General features: G+C 40.8%; 1 protein-coding gene across 1 annotated transcript in view; it reads right to left on the bottom strand.

Moving 5' to 3' along the window:
* Window positions 1-19,449, bottom strand: part of ACTR3 (actin related protein 3) — a 31,257-nt gene extending 11,808 nt beyond the window's left edge. Inside the window, exons 1-2 of the mRNA XM_084265329.1 lie at window positions 19,368-19,449; window positions 3,856-3,911 (exon numbers count right to left, since the gene is read on the bottom strand). Coding sequence (XP_084121455.1) covers window positions 3,856-3,911; window positions 19,368-19,411 — 100 coding nt within the window. The 5' untranslated portion in view covers window positions 19,412-19,449. The remainder of the gene's footprint in view (window positions 1-3,855; window positions 3,912-19,367) is intronic.
* Window positions 19,450-19,661: the final 212 nt, after the last annotated feature.

Raw genomic sequence — 19,661 nt, 5'->3', positions numbered from 1 at the left:
AAAAAAACAGAGAGTCACTAACAGGTATCCCTACAGATCTCACTTTATTCAGCAAGTGTGCTAATTTTCTGCACGTTCCTCCAATAATGACAGCAACAAAAAGGAATGCAGCTGCAGAAGTTGTATAAAGAGCAAGAAAGAAAACATGTTGTCATTATATAAATTGATGTTTTACTTCATTTGCACCAAGTTGATTTCTGGACTTATGAAAGTAAGTTACAGTGCACAAAAGGGACTAAAGGGCAACTAAATATGCAAAGTGTATGTACTAAAGAAGGCAGAAAGGAAGAAGCAGGAGAAAACATAAGGCATACAGAAAAAGAAAACTGGACAGAAATAACAGTATTTTTAAAAGGACAGAAATGTATATGGCCACATGATGCATCTTTAAATGCTTTAAACCAGATTTTCAGAAATCTTATGTTTCATTTCTTCCTTTAAATCCAACTCCTATCTTATTGTTAAGATTAGGATGCAAAATTTCATTGAAGACTATAAATTTCTCCTTCACTTCACAGAATAACCTTGAAAAATAAGAGTTTGCATTTTGGAAATTTATTCCTTCAAGGATAATTACTCATAATAAATTAAGAAAGAAGGTTTTATCAGAAAAATACTGACTAAAGGCTAAACAGAGGACCCTGGAAAGATGAATCAGTGATTAGAAATTGCAGGAACACAGATGTTCCCTTCCCTCATCTTTTTATCAGCCCCCTGGCTACCAGGGCTGCAGTGCCAGCAATACCTACTGTATTTTTTCAAGTCTGACTAATTGCCTTTAAACATAACCCTTCACACAAATGAGGAAATTCATCTAGGAAGCATTAATATCAGCCTCAAACATTGAAAAGGTGGTGACCCAACAGCTTTTTCAATGGTAGAATTATTTTGCTAATTCTCACCTTCAGTAAATCCTGTTGGCTCACAACTAAGACTTAAACATTATGAAGACAGCTGCTGCAGGCTCAAGACCAACAGACACAGGGCAGCATAGTTACAGAGTTTGGAAAGCAACAGCATGCTAGGTAGGACAAAGCTCACTGATGCTCCCCATCCTTCTCCCTTTTCTTCTCATAATGAGTAACAAGAGCAGAGCTGTGCAGCCAGAGAAACTAGAAAGTGTTGTGAAAGACTGAACAGGAGAAAACAGAAGACATTATTTTGAGCTCTTCAGGAAGAAGATTGAATCATACTGTAATTTCTGTAGCAGCTTACAGGAGAGCAGAGAGGAAGCCAAAGGCTGGAGGAAGTCGAATAGTATGAGGGGTGGGTAAGAAGCAGAAGCTGAAGTCTGTGGGGAAGGAGATGTTGCAAGGCCAGAGCTTGCCACAAGTGAAAAGAAAAAAATCTTGCCAAATATTTCTGAAGTCAACATTACAGAGCTCACACATTTGGGGCAAATTTTCTGTCCAGATGTGCATTTTCTTCAAGAAGTTTCAAGTAAAATACCATCACTTGCCACAGGATTATAGAAACTTTGAGTCAAAGCGGTTTCAACCTGTGACAAGCCTAAAACAAGAGGGAGCTCTCACTACTTCGCTGATGCTGAGGCTAGACTCTTTGGTCCTGGTTTTGAAAGTCAGAAACAAAAAGGAAACAACCTGAATCAAGAATCAGATTCTGAAAGTATGAACAGGAAAATAAACCTTGCTGAAACCAGAACTAAGCTACCACAGTGTCTGAAGATGGGCAGCACTCCAGCAGCATCTCAGAACTTCTGCCTTGGGTTTGCTTGGCACAAGAATTAAGTGCTTTCAGAAAAATAAGAGGATGTGCTTGCATCACATCCAGTTTTGTCCTTCTTTCTATTAAAGGTAAAGAAAGGGCCATCTAACATGTAAACTAACACAGGTAAATTGAAATAGATGACAAATCAAGAGAAATACTGGGTAGTGGAAAGAAGCTGACCCCTACTTTAACATACAGTAGGAAAACAAGGATTAAGTGAACGAAAATAAAGCAAAAGTAATGATCTACTTAAAGTCTAAAAAGCAGCCAGGGAACCAAAGTCTCTTTTAAAATGTTGGCCTCATACATCCTAATTTCCTTCATTTTTCAAATATTTGCCCTCTGTACAGAAGCATATTCAGAATTAAATCAAGAACACAACAAAAGAGAGGAGCAGGAGATAAAAGTTTATTAAGAATGGAAGCAAAGAGGATAAGCAGCAAGCAAACAAGGCAGAAGGAATGGTGCACAGACCTGTTACAGACCTGTTCAGCAGCAAGCACATTTTTAAAGAGTATCAAATTGATAAAATGCATCCACCACTGCTGGAAGTCAAAAGGAGAAACCAAACCATTTGTCCACTAGGAATAATATTAAGGAAACTAAAGACACCAAAGTGCTTTGAAAAGATCCACAGGTTTTTTGTAACATTTTACTTTGATACTCCATCTTCATCTCTCCAGCGTGGATTATGCCAGTGCTATTTTGTTTAATTTGAGGCAAAGGATTAATATAAACTCATGCAGTAAGGGTAATTCTCTAACTTAGATCATAGCACAAATGAGAAAAATGCCTTTTTCATTAAGAGAACTGCAGTCAAGGACCACTTCACCTGTAGGAGCATCTGGACTAGAGTGGGGATTTTTGGTTGGGTTTTTAAATACACCACACAGTATAAAAAAAAAAGTGTAACCCCCCCCCCCCCAAACACACCTCATTTTCCCCCTTTTCTACTTTATTAACATGACTATTGTATAAATATCTCTGCTTAACGATTTGATAGGTCATTTGTTTCACAAAATCTGAAAATGCAAAAAAGTATGTAAATTTTGTTTATCTGAAATGAAACAAAATAACCATTTGCCCATTTTTAAGGTTTTTTCCCCCCCAATGGCTTTGTAACATTTCTAATCTGATGTTAAAACTAGTTTTTGTGTGAAAAACAAAAACCACAGAGCATGTCTTACATGCCACTGGGATAAAATTAGATTTATTTAGGAAAGTAAGCAAACCAAGAACAACCATTAGAAGCCTATACAGACGACTCTCACTTGTATGAAAGCAGGAGAACACATTAAGTGAATTCACCTCAGCTTTCCATCACAATTGCTTTTTGAAGCACATTTTTTAGAAAAATTAGCAAAGCCTGAACTACCAAGTTCTATTCTACAGCAACTATGGTTCAGTGTAATTAGTTCTAGCTCTCTTCCTGTTGCATTTACAAGGAAAAGCGTGTGTACTAATTATTCCTTTTCACCAGGATATAATACATGATTACTTTGGCACAGATCAGCCAATAACAAAATGCCAAGTGGTGTGGGAGGTCAAAAAGCATTTCTAAAGCAAGTTGATTGAGTTCCTCTCTCTGAGAGTATACCTCTATCACCTCAAGTGGGAAAAACAGTTCAGAAGGCAGGGAGCAAATAAACAGGCAATTTTACACAGGAGAAAAAGTTAAATGTTTTCTTAGTTTATGATGTATTACAAATAGAACAGGTAAGGCAGCTGTAACATTGAAAAATACCTACGAAATACATTTTAAACCCTAAAGATATTAAAATATCTAATTGCTTTTTTCCTAGTCAGGATCAACTGACTTTTTACCTGATAAAATCATAAATATGGGAAGAACTTTCTAAAAAGTAAATCTACCGATGCTATTGTATTTTACTATGATGTCAATTTTCAACACATTAGCTTTACTCCAAGTATTAGTATACCATGTTAATTAATTTATCTTTCTATACGGAGTGTCCACAGCAAAACAGAGCAGAGCCATGCTATCACTCCACGAAATCACTTGGAAGTTTTGTCAAGTGGCTCATTTTTAACTGCTTATTTAACATGAAATGTTACAGAAGCTCTAAGGGTAACTTCAGCACTCATACACAAGCAACACATACTTACATGAAGGAATAATGAACTGGGGTTCAGTATTACCAGCATATCCAAGCTTTGTATACCTATTGAGGCAAAAAAAGCTGGGTTATAATATTTACTATCACAAATACCAAAGATATCTCCCCTTTAAATGAACATAGCTCTCTTCCCAGATCAAAGAGACTCATCGAATTTCCTTTAAAAACAAACAAAAAACCCAAAGAACTTCTTTTTAAAAGGCAGAACAATGCTCCCTATCACAAATCAAGCACTGTTTCTAAATTCTACACTAGTAAAATTCTACTATGGAACACATAGTAATTGAATTTCTCAATGCTCAGAAGTGTTGTAGTCAGGGTACTTCTTCCTTGGTCAGCAGTCAGCATTTCCAGGTCAGTAATTTTCATACAAGTGTTAGTGGTAGAAGTGGTTTTGTAACTGCCAACTCTAGAGAGAAAACCCCCTTGACCATGGTCTGCCAGTTGGGCATGTGGCAGGGCTGGCCACCACGGCTTCACAAGCATTCCCCCCAAGATGTACTAGCATGGGTGGCAAGCACTGACAGCTGATAATGACAACAGTAGCAAAAGAAATTCCATCTAACAAATAGAAAACAGTCTTGAAAGCATGTTTAGTAAGACTAAGGAAAGCAAGAGGAAAAGAACCACACATCTTCACTCATCCAATTTCCAGAACATGCTATGGATAGATACATCACTTTCATTGTCATGATACAAGAAAAATGAAGGCATTACCGACACAATCATGAAAAATAACTACAAAACTCAAGTGCCAAAATTGCTTCTAGAAATGTTGTTACAGAAGACTTAACAGCAGCAGCAGAGGCACTAAAACATGCAGTCCAAAATGCACCCTACGTTCGAGAGTTCCAGCCTACACACAAGTTTTTAACACACACAGACATGACAGAGTTCTCATTTTCTTTACACAGCCAGAGAGCTGTACTAACTAAATAACCACCATCAGCAAAAGCACAAAACACTCTAGTAGCACCACTACAGCTTCCAGCACTTGGATATATAACCCGTAAGACCTTACACTGTATAAACCAGTAGTAACTCTAAGCCATAAATCTATGTCCATAACTCCACAAAATGCCTGACATTAATACAGCAAGAGGATGGTTTTTACAGCCCAGAAGGGTGCTGCTGCAGTAGGCTTTGCTTTGATGCTGCTGGTGCAGCGGTTCACAATTTGCTCTCATGTCCACTAACACCGATGCAGTCTCTACCGCTGACACTCACTGCACACATTAAAGCCAGGCCAGTTCAACAGCATCCTCACAAGGAAGGCATATCCTCTCTAAATAACCAAGTGGTTAACACAGGACCTCATCTGACACCAAAAGAGCTTTGCAAGAGAACTATTTTTAAAGCCATAAAACCCATCTTGTCTCTTAACACATTTTAACAGTTGGGAGCACCCATGCAAGAAAGCTTGACTTTATAGTGATCTACAATAATATTTACTGAGAAAGAAAACTCACTGGCAAAATAAGGTACACAATGGAAAAGAAAAAACTAAACACCTGAAAGAAATTTACACCTCATGAAGAGTTCAGCATTACAAACTCTATGTATGGGCCTGGACTTAGGACATGCCACTCAGACTTTGCAGACTCAAGTTATAAGCAAGCACTTTTTTTTTTTTTAAAATATTCTTAAATGTCTAGTTCCTAAAAGAAATCAATAGTTCCACAATCAGATGCTTGTATAACCTGTCAGGCAGAATCAAACTATTCACTGTATCTATATTGTTTTAAAAGGCTTTTAGTGCCACAAGAAAATTGCTAAGAAAACCAGTAAATTCTGACTCATTCCCTCTACCTTCCCCTGCAACTCAGGAATTGTGTGTGGCACACAGATTTTTAAAGCTAAATCTACACAGAAACTTTGGAGCCTGAAGGCTACATAAAGCTACAAATAGATTAGGAGGGCCTTAACAAGCAAAAAAAAAAAGTTTAAAAGGTTTGATAAGTAAACTCAGTATTTAAAAAAAAAAAAAGAAAAAGAAAGCTGAACTGTCACAGGTAACAGGATGCTGAGCTGCTTGTGGTGTGGGAGACTGCCCAGCACACACACACACAGCGGCCCCAAAGAAAAACAGCCCAGTGAGAGATGCATTTTACATAGAAAGATCGTATTCAGACATAAAATCAGCATATCTAAAAATACTATGGCCTACTCAGCAAGAAGCCTCCTGACTCATTAGAAAAAAAAAAAAAGTCACATATTTAAGCTTCCAACAAAAGCGGGGAGAGGAAGGGAGAAAAACCACATGGCTCCTGGCCTCTGGATATTAAAGCATTGTATCAGCCCAGCGCCAATGCAGCCTGTGATGCAGTGGATCGCGTCTCCAGTGTATCAAGCGTTCCTTGCCACGCTCTCCCTTCCGCGTGAGGAACACCACCAGCGCTGCCACCACCAGCACTGCTGCCACTGTGGGCAAGACAGCCTTCTGCAGGGTTCACACCCTGACCGACAGGCACTGCCAGGCTCTGCACTGCCCGGCACTACAGTAGTAGTACCCGTAGTAAAACGCTAAGCTTGACCTTCGTAACTGTAACACAGACACTCCTGAGCTAAAATGGAGTTGAAGATGCGATAGGCAGGACAAAAACCAAAGTTAACAATTAACAGAAGTTGATAAAAGTCTTCAGTTCTTCAAACGAACAATCTAATAACACTGTGGGCTTTTTAAAATTAACTTTTGCAAAGAGGAGGCTGTATTCCGGCTGAACAGATCTGTCTATCACTGTCACTTGAAGTAATTACTTAAATCACATTAAAAAAAAAAAGGATCTGGTTTGCCCACGGTATTCCACATACATATACAGTTTCCACAAGCAGTTCATACAGGGCAAAGTGTGCCTGACTAATGTATGATTCACAGGGGAATGAGGCACACCCTGTCATCTTCAGAGCAGCAATCACGGCCACCAGAGAAAAACACCCTGATATTGAAGATACCATAAGGCAGCACCAACACTGGATCACGATTTTCCAGTAAAACACAGCTTGTCTTGCTTCCTGCATGGCACTGAAGAGTGGCAGAAGGGACTTCCATGGAGACAGGCAGGCACATGGCATTTAATGAGACATTTGGGGCACTCAGCAGAGACCAAGGCACTGTACAGATTAGTATAAAAGTATAAGCAGATTTCTATAAAAACCTGTAACACAGAACTGATTTACAAAATCCCAAAGGTGAAAACCTGAATTCAAACTTGATTATTCAGATGTTTTCCTTTCTCTCTCCACATTCAGCTACCTGAAGTGTTTCTGTAAGCCTATTAGCTTGTTTAAATAGAAAAGGAGAAAAACAAACAAAAAAAACAGTTGTATAATCATTGACATTCAGATTTATTTCAGAAGATAAGCTACAAATTGTCCAAAAGCAATCCACAAAGTTTCAACACATATCTGTGTGCAGGTATACAGAGAACCATATACATACATACAGCCCATTCTATCTATGTAAACAATACACTCATGGTGCTGATACTCCCCAGAAACTTCCCTGAAACATCATCTCCAAAAAGGCAACAGGGTCTCACACACCCTCCTCTGATGATTTGACCAACAAAATAGGATTTCTTTTTCTTTTCAGGGGATATTTGTACCACAAGCAGGGTGGGGGTAGATACTAACAAAGGTTCCTTTGAGTTAACTCTACTAATCCACCTCTCAGCTGTCAGTGGAGAGGTATCTCTGTGAGTTGCCACCACCCCAAACTCATGCCCTGAAGCTGTGGAGTAGCTAAGCCCTGACCACCCAAGTGATCGCTGGAAGGACAGTCCAAAAGCTCTCCACAGTGTTCTCAAATGTCCTAATGGGATTTCTTAGATGTGCTCTCTCACCTAGAACAGATGTTTCTGAGGCTATGACAAGGAAGCAATGTCACTTCAAGGTTATTTATACATTAGTCATGTATTCAATTTTAAAGCCGAAAGGAAATGGCACTTAGGCTAAGAACTTCTAATGAGAACATCATTAACAGAGCTTCTGTCTGCAAACCACAACCACATGCCTTTGCTCTGCTTCTTTCCTGTCCACAACACGTCATCACGTATATATTCTCCCAAGTTCTAGCACAACTGCAATTTTAAGAAAAGGCTAAGGGATAGGGGGACAACTACTTCATGGGCAATGTGCTTTTTTAGCTGCTCTGAGAAGTACAACAGAAATGGGGTGGCCCAGCATGAGCTGCATCCTTGTCATTTTGCTGACAACTCAATTTAAAGACACGAGTTAGCAAAGCACGAACAGAGAACAACACAAATGTCACCTGATCTTCAACTCCTGTAGTGCAAATCTGGGTTACAGCCACCCCTCAGCTACTGCTTTTTAGTCCAGGTCATTAGGAATTTCATTCACAGGACACTTCTTTTGTTTAAATGCACACACAAACAGAAGTAGGGTGGCACAGCCAACCCTGACCCCACTGGAAAGGTGCAATGAAACTTTAAAATAAACAATCAGAAAGTGCCCCATTTTTCTGTGGGAAGACTAAAAGGAGTTGGAGTCAAACCTGAAACCTTCCAAAAAGAATGGACTAAACTTATGCCAAACTGGTTGTCTTCTGCTTTACCTTCAAGGTGCACAGAGCTAGAAAAACAAATATATATACACATATATATACATATTAGATGGCTTTTTTTGTTGGTTTTGTTCATCAAATTTCTGTCTGGTGATTCTCAACTACTGTCCACCTGCAATCCTTCAGTGCAAGGAACGTTTATTGCCTTATACTTCATCCTGCTGATGTAGTGGGTGGGCTTCCAAAGTACAGTAGCCCAAACAGCATACACATTAGCTTGTGAGAGTCCTAACATTCTGCTTTGGTGTATACCACAGCCTGTGCATCAAGCCCAGCACGGTTCCTCTAACTAAACCCCTCAGCAAAGTCCTACACAGAACCTGTCCAATGGCTCACACTCCAATCAAGTCCAGCATTCAGTGATGAGATTAGGCTTTAGCCAACATGAAACTGCTTTTATTCTTACCAGTAAGCTGATACTGCCTTTTTGCAAGGTGCCACACTTGCTCAGGCAGCAGGAGACCTGTATTCCATGTATACCTCTACCATCCAAATGGTTTTGGAGACAAATCACCCATTTCCCATAAGAACCCTGTTGCCATTTGCTTAAAAACTCTCTGGAGGTGAGACTGCTTTGCCTTTGTTCCCTGAAACCACATGGAAAAGACTCCAAGAAAATGGGGCAATGACAGGAAGCAAGATGACTGCCCGGTAACCAGGACACGCTTCTTCGTGGTGGTGTGAGGTACAGTTGGTTTTGATCCCCCACTCCAAAGACCACTTAATTGTTCTATTCCACCAGCATATAGACATGGATATGGACACCCTACAGACATGCTACATACTGCTTCCTGGAAGACATTTTGAGTTTTCCATGTGATATTGTGCCAATGGGAATGAAAATTTTTCACCACTTGTTGACAGCTGCACACAAGAGCACCCTGGCAACTTCATAAGAGAAACAATGCAGATGAGTAGTTTAAAAGAATTAATCCCTGCTAGTTCTGAATGCAGTACTAGTAACAAAGACCAGGAGATTGAAACCTAGGAATCATTATTTGATAAACTATTTTCCTACAGTTTGCAGTCAAATGTCCAAGCCCTTAAATTTTAAATGCACTCTGGCATTTCTGTCATCCTGCTTAGACAATCCCACTGCAATACTTCAACATGTGAACTTTCATGCATTCTTATGTCTTTAAATTAGTATCAAATGAATAATACTATTATGAATGGCCCAAGATAACAGAGACAAAGCCAAGAAAGGTTATTTTATGATTTCACAATTTCATAGTTTCACAGCAAGCCACTGTGTGACAGCACACACAATAGTGCAGATGCAACCTAAGCTTGCTGAAGCATGTAAATTCTTTGTTGGAGGTGTGCATACAGCAGCAAAACCCATTGCTGGCTAAATTACCTTTACTCTAGGAAAACTGTAATTAAGCGAGCAGGTTGTGGAAGACACTACAGAAAAGCCAAAAGTGGGGAGATTAAGAGGACACACATGGCAATATCCTCAAAAGGGGCACGAAATAAATCATATGGCAAACACAGAAATGGAAAGAGATTGTGCTCTTCAGTCCCCAGCTCCTTACAGATGGTCTGTCCATCAAAGCCTTTATCAAAAACAGCTTAATAACCTTTCGTATTTTAACTGGATAAACTCTACCTAGACAGGAGTTGTTTACTTTTTTTTTAACTGTCTGATGTCTTTTGACAACAAAACTCCTTGAAAAAATGGAAAACTTCTCAAACATGGATGAGCCCCTGGTCTTCATACACACAGCCTCATCCGACTAAAGAGCCTGAACAAGTCTTTATGTTCTTATTAGTTGCTTTTCTTCTATCATCCTTCTCGTACACCAGATGAGACTGAAAAGACTAGGAAGCATTTACTTTTCAAATCCCTGTAAAGATAAATGATGAGAAAATGATGGTGAAAGAGGAAAGCCATCCTGCCCCTTTAAAACAGGTCTAAGCAGGTGCAAATTGGTTAAACAGCAGCAGATCAGAACTCCCTGAAGGAACTGATTATATTAGGAAAATGGGACTTTTATTAATAAATTAGTTTACTATCTCTCTTCAAATGTCCTTGATAAAACACAGGATAGCAGAGGACTTTTAAATGAGTCATGCCTTTTATATTTTTCTATCTTTAGCTAAAACATATATTACCTTCTACACATCATTAGAATGTATTTTCAAATAGCAACTGCTTCTATCAAGTTTAAAACATTGTTGATCAGCAAGTGGTTTAAAGTAATCAATATTGAAAGCCCAAGATTAGCTCTATAAATGGAAAAAACACACAGGCTTAGTGCTCTCAGATGAAGAATCTTCTTAACCTGTAGGCAAGACAAACAAAGGGATAGTAAAGAGGGATATATACCACAGATACAACAAATCCATCAATCTGCAACCTTGGTCTTGGAATCAACTGCATTATTGTGTATCTGAAACCATTTTCTTACAGTATTTCCTCCCAAAAAGATGGGTCCGCTCTGACAAGAATTTTCACCTTGCCAAGAAATACTTCACCACACACTGTCACAATAAGACAAACCATAAGCAAATTGAAGTGGTATGCAATTTAAAGAGTGAGCTCAAAAGCAGCTTGAAAGAAACACACTTAAACATTTCTAAATAGGAAAACACCTCTAAAAAAAAAAAAAAGGTTAACTTATCTTTAAAAGTATCTGTATTGTCTAGAGTATTTATGTGGTGCTGGTTTTTATCAGCAGCTACATCTACAACTCAAAGCACAGACCTGACTGTAATGATGGCTAGTAAAATCTAGTTAAAGCCTGTGGCAAAAACCCACAGAGTCACAGCCACAAAAGACCAGCCCAGAACCCCCCAGGTGCATGACCGAGGCAACAGCACTCCGAATAAATTCACGTGCATTGTCATAAGAGTCTCCAGGTGACTGTTTTTACACCAGAGCAGAGAAAGAGGAAGTTACGACATTGTGCAGCTTCTATTTTTACTAAACAGTTGGATGGAGTGGAAGAGAATCTAATTTGCTCCATGTTTACTTGCATCAAAGCTTTAAAAAAACCCAAGAAACACCACAACTCAGCAGCATTGGAAGAGCTCTCCTCTCCTAAAAGTAAACAGGAAGACAGGATGCCTTTGTCACCAGAAGACTCAAGTTTATGTCATGAACAGCGTGCTTGAAAAGCAGAACATTTAAATATTAAAGACTAAAAAAAATCCAGTTCAGACATTCAGATAGTATCACTTAAGTTTGTAATCCTAGTCAATTTTATTTGTATTTGTAAAATCCCTTTCAAATATTTAATGCTGACGTACTTTAATGCAGACACTAAAGTTAGCTTGCCTTTGACTACATTCTCCTCAAGGTAAGAAGAGCAAACACATTTGGATATTATTTTTGTATAATCAAAGTCATTTGTGTTGGCAAAAGCAGAATACTCTCCTTTTACTTACTGCTTCCTTGAGACTCAGACTAATTAATTTTAACAAGTGTCTTGACAATGCTTCTGTGTTACACAGCACCCATACAATACAAACCAACAGTGCCGGGGGGGGGTCCTAAATTTATATTTCATTTTTATGCAACTTTTCTGAGGTTTTCCACAGCTTGACTATTCCATGTGGTATTTCCAAATAAACAGGAAAGAATTCTCCAAAAGTTTGGAAGTAACAGTATAAACTACTTACGAGGGAGAGATTGACTTTGGCAACTTTCTACTCATTTGCCTAAAATAAGATGAACAGTGCACAGACTTTTATCACATAGAATAAAACCCAAGAGAATAGGTTAATTATATATACTTTTCAACACATAAAACAAGGAGAAATCAATTAAATGAATAGATAAATTCCAGGTAAACAAAATTTCACCCTTGAAGAAATGATAGAGACAAAATCTGAGTCATAAGATGCAGAAAGCGCCACATCCAACATAAACCCAACTTAATTTGGCAACTTTTCCAAACAAATGCAGCTAAAATCATAAAGTTATTACACATTAAAAGGAACTTGAGATTTTGTCCTTGCTCTCTGCACAATTTCAGCACTTGAGAGCTCCAGCTCTGAACCAACAGCTATTCCACTATCACTCTGATCACGACAATCTGAGCAGAGGGTAAGATGAAACCAAAGCACAGAGGGAAGAGAAGGAGCAGGCTGCAAGCCCTGCAGGAGACCTTCTCAGCACACTTCCAGTCTGCCCAGTACACTGGTTACCACTTCAGTGTTTCAGCAGATAAACAAAGATTTTCCATCAATTAAATGGCTTGCATTAAAACACTAGTTTACATATTTATCATGTTACACCATGCTTCTAACAAAAGAGGCTTCAACTAGAAACAGTTGTCTCATAGAAAAGCCACATCCCACTAAGTTCAATTTTGTTTAATATAAAAAGGTTACATTTACTGAAGCCTGACTGCAAACGTGCAAGCAGTCATATTGTGAAAGCTCTTATGGATGGCAAACAGCATGATAAATAAAAGGCAAAATATGACAAATGCCAGTACTGGAAAAATATTAAGAGATGCTGCATCAACTAAAGAATTAAAATTTGGATTTATTCATTGATAGCAGGGTACAATCAAAATAAAGTATTAACAGACCACCTCCTGTCTGCATCTTACTCTCTATAGATTGAGCAAGCCAAAACACATCCTGTGCACAGCTGCAAACACTTGCAATGACCACAAGAGAGTAAAGAGAAAAAGGAACCAGGGAGGGGGGTGTAAAGCTAAATTTATCTAGGTTTTTTTTTTATGTCTAGTCTTAAAAATGCAAACTCATGATCAGAGCAAAAAAGCAAAAAATTGCATTATGTTATAACCCTACATCAAATCAGTGAAGGAAATGATGACTTTTCCAATTTTGGATATAATCATTCTTGACAACTGATTGAAAAAAAGTGGCACTTTATCAGCATTAGCAGTTGGAAAGGGCAGATGCTTCATTTTGATAGTTAGAATCTGCTATGGACACTTAACAATTTTTCAATTAAACTGCTATTTTTAAGCATCTTCCCAAGGATGATTTTTGTCAGATTAGTTCACCTAAACATATTCTAGTTCAGTGACTAAAACAAACAAAAAGTTAAAAATTAAAGCAATAAAGGTTCCTTTTCCTAAGCAAAGCAGAAATGAACTCATTCATTTCATTGGAGAGAAATAAAACCCCACCCATTCTTTTGGTTATTTTATCTTTAAATTTAACATTTTCTCCTTAAGCTCTTTACATCAGGAACGTTTGCCCAGAAGTTTAGTAAAGAAAGTTTGTTTGAAATTGTCAAAGCCTTTCTGCACTTCCCAAAGAAAGCCTGCAATGATGAAACTAAATGTTGAAATACTATGTTGAAACTTTCAAGCTGCAAGAACTAGAAGCCCAGCTGCAAAGTTTCTTACAATGCATGCCTATCAAACACTGGAGAGGCTGGATTACTACTCAACAACTACTACAGCACTTCCAAACTCCTAGAAGCTGTATTTTCAAGTAGTTTAGATGAGCTAATGCACATCATGTTCATGCAGTCAACACAATTTCTGGGCAGAACATTCAAGCCAGGTAATAAACAGTGACCAAGAAACAGGACAGGAATCTCCCCTGTCCCCCCCACCCACAACCACACCCACCCTCAAACTTTTCCTTACTACCAGGTCTTCTCATGCATGCACAAGAGGAAACTCTGCTGTATGGAGGTGACTCATTTATCATTAACTTTACAGATTAGGCCACAGATGCTCAGAAATGGTGCCTTCCCCTCACCTTTTTAAAAAATAAATAACAAGCATAAGTGGGATGCAGGTGGAAAAGAAAAGCAGAAACAGGAGGACCAGAAGGTGCCAGGCATCTTGGATGGCTTCTAAACAATTCCTGCAATGGAACTATAAAATACATGCACATAAGCATGTGTATGAATATTTATATTCCTAACTGAAATCCTATTATTCCTAATTATGTTGTGTACTCTGTGCATTTAGTGTTACAACTATGTGATGGACTGTGATGAATCGTAGTCGTGTAAGAGACACCACAGGTCACCATGGATCTTCAACATCTCTGCAGTTATTTTAAAACAATTAAACCACAATTCTCAATCTTGCACAACTCCTTTTTCCATGTGAAGAGTAGAAGAATTTCCCCCTCCCTCCTAACCACTTCAGCTACTGACAAGCAAAAGACACTCTTAAAATCCCAGAGTATTTTTTCCATATTCCATTAAGGAATTCTTTTGTTCATGCTTTCCATACTGAAAAATTACTCCTGGGATGACACAACACCGAGAAAATTCACCCCAAAAGAGAACATTTTCACAAAGACTGGAACCCATGACAAGATATCCAATTGAAATATTGACTGCAAGAACATCATAGCACTGAAATGTTTATACTAATACAAGTTACAATATAAAAATACATGGAAGCATCACTGCAGAAAAGAAGGTCCAGTGTAAGATATTTCACAAGTTGCAGAGCAAGCAACATACAGGCTGCTACTTCCCCTTACCTTGGTTTTATAACAGTGGATTTCTTTGTGGTCTACTGAAGATTATCAGCTCTCATGGATCTTGTATTCATTTACACTACCAGGTCAAAATCCAGAAGAGAAGCAGAACAACCCAATCCTGCCATCATTTCTCACATCAGAAGACACTCAACCCATAAATACTTCGCTCAAGAGCATGAAACTATACAGGTGCTGCATGAAGATTAACTAGAGAAGCAGGATTCATAGAGAAGTCCCCCTGTGCAAATCCCACTCCGCTGCACACCCTGAGCACTAGCCAGGATTTCTGCTTGTTTCACATGCCCAAGTTTATCCTTCCTCCATTCACAGCAGAACTGGTTACAGAAACTGAACAACCAAGAAACTTTTGAGATGTGACTCATTCCAAAGAACAGTTTGCAACTTCATGTCAAGCTAGCTTGGAAATTCTGAGCAGCCTCAATTTTCCAGGCTCTCGACCCAAGAGGTGAGGCTGCTGTGAGGTTTTTCAAGGGACTCTCTCACGCTCCTACCACGACCAGCAAGGCTTTCTCCAGCCAATTCTGAAACTTTTCATTCTTCACTAGCATTCAGGAAAGGAGGAAGAGAAAACCCCAAACACACTCATTTTTTGTAACCTGTGTAAGGGAAGTGAAAAAGGGGCCTAGCTTGGCATGGGAGAGATAAAACAGCAAGATGTGAGATAACAGACTTAGTTTTTTTCTTCACATAATCAATTTACTCAGGAGAAGGCTAGACAACATACCCTACTGACAAAACTCTGGGGTACATTAGAGCAGCTGGTCAGCTATGACAGTCAAGTATTGATTGGCAATGGATCCACCTGACAGCCACAAAAAACTTGCACACAAGCCTATAGAAATGGGAAAGTTTAGGTACAGAAAACACAAATAATTTCCTTTATATCACTTTCATTGCCAAAATTAAGTTCTCCTTTTGGAACTACTGTAGGTTACACAGCCACTTACTTCAGCTCAGCTGAAGAGCCATTAATTTGAACACTTGCAATTATCTGCCATCCCAAATGAGCTAATTCAGTGTTATACAAGTTTATACGAAGGGGGGAAAAAAGCACATTCTCACAGAAAGAGACACAGCTAAAAATCTACTTGTCAACCCAATCAGACTAAATTCTGAAGAGGTGTAGGAAGAGCTTTTAATCGTGGCTTGCAGGCAGTGCTGTGTTAGCCTGTAGAACAGGCAGTAAGAACTATTCAAATACCCAAAAGGCACACAGCAAAAGACTGCAGCCTACTGAGATTAAAATATCAGCAGGAGCCTTTTTCTTTCCTTGGTAAATAGTTCATATACTTTATGGAAATATAAGTAGGAAAAAAAAAAAAGAAATTATTTTAAAATGCCTGCAATCCTTAGATATGCCAGTCTGAAGTAAGTCCCATTCACAGTATTTACCTGCTCTTACTAGGTATCCATTACCTTGTTTTCTAGATATCAGGTTGGCTTAAGCAAAGAATGCAAATTTCAAGATAACAAGTGTAACACGAGAATTCTTGCTGCACCCATAATCTGATTGCCATGTCACTGACTTCATTCATTTGCCAGCTCCAGTTGTATGACATGAACTCAGACGATCCCTAAAAATTCTGACTAACCCGTTAAAACCTCAAATGACAGGGACTATCACGATCTCCCCAACCTCTGCTGTGCTTTGGTCTCTTTATGCTTTCAAAGTGGTTCTTAAAATTTGTCTCGTTTGTGCAGGCTGAAGGTGAAAAGCCCAACTCTGCCACCTTTCTCACCCACCTCCTTCCCCTCAATCTTAGCTGGCAAAAATGCACACACACACACACAAAATATCACTCAGGTCAACAAATTGAACCTGTGGCTACATGCACAAAACACTTAGGAAGACACCCTCAGTATCTCTACTATGTCTGCCCTTTGCTGGTTAAGGTAGATTCTCCTTAGACTGTAAATTAATCAGCATCCCTTCCTTCTGGGGGAAAAAAAAAACAAACCTCTGCTGGAAAATTTACACAGTTTCAAAGCCTTGCCTGGTCTACACAAGGCAGCTCCTTTCAACCTTGCTGCACTGGTTGTATTTTCAAAACATTTCTATTCCTGTTTTCAGGTACTACCTTCAACTTGTCTGCTTGATTTCATTTTGGTAGACAAGAGATCACCCTTGGTGAGACCTCTGCTGATCTGCAGAGCACAAGGCTGATGCACGCTCACTTATACACACAAAATGCAGTAGGCTGGGAAGGCTGCAAAATTTAAAAAGAAAAAAGCAGCTATGAGCATGATTATGCTATCACATCCCACTACACTGCTACCCACCTGTTCCTTAACATATCTCAAGCATTAGATTTTTCCTTCATAAATTCACCACTTTCTACCTTTGTCTGCTGACATCAATGAATTCCAGCACCACCAACGCTCATGTACTGTTTCCAGTGCTAAAAATCTTTGCCCACAATTTCCTGAACTAAAATTTCAGGGAAGAACAATCTGACTAGCATGTGCATCAGAAACAAAACATAGGTGCACAATAAAACTGTATTTTAGAGAGATCTTTGAAGACGGGGGAAATAAATAGAACAGAAACGAGAATTGGTAAACATCATACACAGGAACATTAAAGAGTATGCCCTGTGCTCTGAAGTTGATTAATGGAGTACTTGCAGATCTTCCTCAAGAACATTTGTCTTAATACTCAGATCCCTCAGTATACCTCTCACGTTAAAAGGACAGAGTCGTTCCTGACACAGCCCTGCACCAGCATGCTGTTCCTGCTCAGCAGCACTGAAAGCTTTAAGTGAATCTCTGCACTCCAGTGCTCACAACCTATATTTTGCAAACCTGAAAGGACATAATTGCCAACTTTAATGGGGACTGCCTGCAATACACAAATATGCAGAATGGGAAGAAGCCTCTAGTGGCATGTGGCCGAGAACATTACAGATCTTTTGTCTTGAAAGATAAACAGTGCACATACATATGATGTTAAACTCACATATACTTCCATTACATCCAGCTACACACTCTCAGTCCCACTGTGGTAACATACCTCTATCTTGCAAAATTCAGGGCTTTAGCTCTTGCTTCAACTACAGGTGAGACTTCTTCGTACAACTGTTAAACCTGCAGACATTAGACATGTGCACCCTGCTCTTCTTAAAGGCAAATTTATTAACAACCTACACCAAACAGATTATCTTGAAAATGATGATGAGCATGGGCTTACAAAAAAACGAGTCCCTGGATTTCTACGGAGCATGCCCTTTCAGGGCACTGTAAATACTTGTACCTATACTGCAGCCACCAAGAAATTCCTTTATTGTTTTAGCAGGACTGATGAGATTCGAAACAAAAAGATAAGTTAAAAAAAAAAAATCAGCATGTCAGCGTTAGCTGAAGAGGAAGAGCCTTGAAAACACACCAATACTTTCCTTCCCCGTAAAAGCATAATGCCCGAAATCAAATATTTCATCTTTAAAACCAGCCGCAGACAGCAGATCGCAGCAGTTTTCACTTCCTGAGTGCGTTCCTGCAAGCGGCTGCACGTAACCCTTCCAGGTCAGCTTCCTACAGGCACCTCTAAGGGCTTGTTCCCCCAGCCAAAGCCTCCAGGAGCCGCGCCACGGCGGAAAGGGGACTCTGAATCCCCAGGGGCCTCCTCCCGAACCACTTTTTGTGCCACATCTCACTGGCACCGCATTCTCTTCACCATCGGGCAGCTGCTAAATAAAAAGAAGAGTTTCTAAAACGGATTTGGTTCAGGTTTGACACTGAAAACTGCCTTATAAGGTATAAAAGCCCGAAAGCAGGAAGAGGCTTTGACAAAACTAAGGAAGTTCCTCTGCGCTTGCTCGCTGGAGGGGGAGGGGTTTTTTTTCCTCCACAGAGAGAAGTAACAGGGAATAAATGACATTATCCACATATTTTTAAAAAATAAGCACATAAAAGCCCCCAGACGGCACCCGGCGGGGCGGTGACTCCTCCAGGCGAGGGCATTTCAGGTGCCCGCAGCAGCCGCACAGGGCAGCTACAGGAGCTTTATTCCCTGCTCGCCACCCCGGCTCCGGGAGCCGCACAGGGTCCCCTGTACCGCGGCAGGCACCGGCCGAGCAGCCGGAGGCAGCTGCTCCGAGCGGCCCTGGCCGGCCCGAGGGCTCCGCGGAGGCAAGGGGGCGGGCGGGGGAAGCGATCGGCGCGAACCCGGTACGACCCAGCTGCCGGAGGTGCGGACTGAGCGGGGCCGTGCCGGGACACCCCTCCCCGCCGGGCGGCAGCCCAGGGCCCGGCGGAGAGAGCGAGCGGACGGGAAAGGAAGGCGGTCAGCTGCTCCCTCCAGCCCGGCACTCCCACAACCGGCACCGCGGCAGCTCGGGCGCGGCTACCCGGCCCAGCCCCGCCGCAAGCAGCGCGACCCCCGCCGCCATCTGCGGCAGCGGAACCCGCCCGGCCCCGCCCCGGGCAGCACTGAGCTGTCAGCGGCCGCTCCGGCCGTCGCTCACCCCGTGCCGCAGTCCACCACACAGGCCGGAAGCCGCCCTGCCATGCTCCTCGGTAGCGGCGGTGCTAGGAACGGCGGGCAGCACTGAGCGCGCTCCGGCTGGGCTCGGCGACGGGGAGTGAGGGCACTTCCGCAAGGCGGGCGCTCCCTCCCCCGCCCGCTCGCAGGCACGGCCCGGCGAGCCCAAGATGGCTGACCCGCCCCTCCCTACGTGCGGCGGCGAAGGCGGGCGCGATACCCCAACCTTCGATGACGACCGATCTCGCGGCCTCGCCCCTGCGAGGCGGTGCGAAGC

The sequence above is a fragment of the Gallinula chloropus genome, assembly GCF_964237585.1.
Source record: "Gallinula chloropus genome assembly, chromosome: 5".
In the NCBI taxonomy this organism is placed as follows: Eukaryota; Metazoa; Chordata; class Aves; order Gruiformes; family Rallidae; genus Gallinula; species Gallinula chloropus.
Note: the sequence above shows the minus strand (reverse complement) of the source record. Positions and strands in the feature narration are given on the sequence as shown.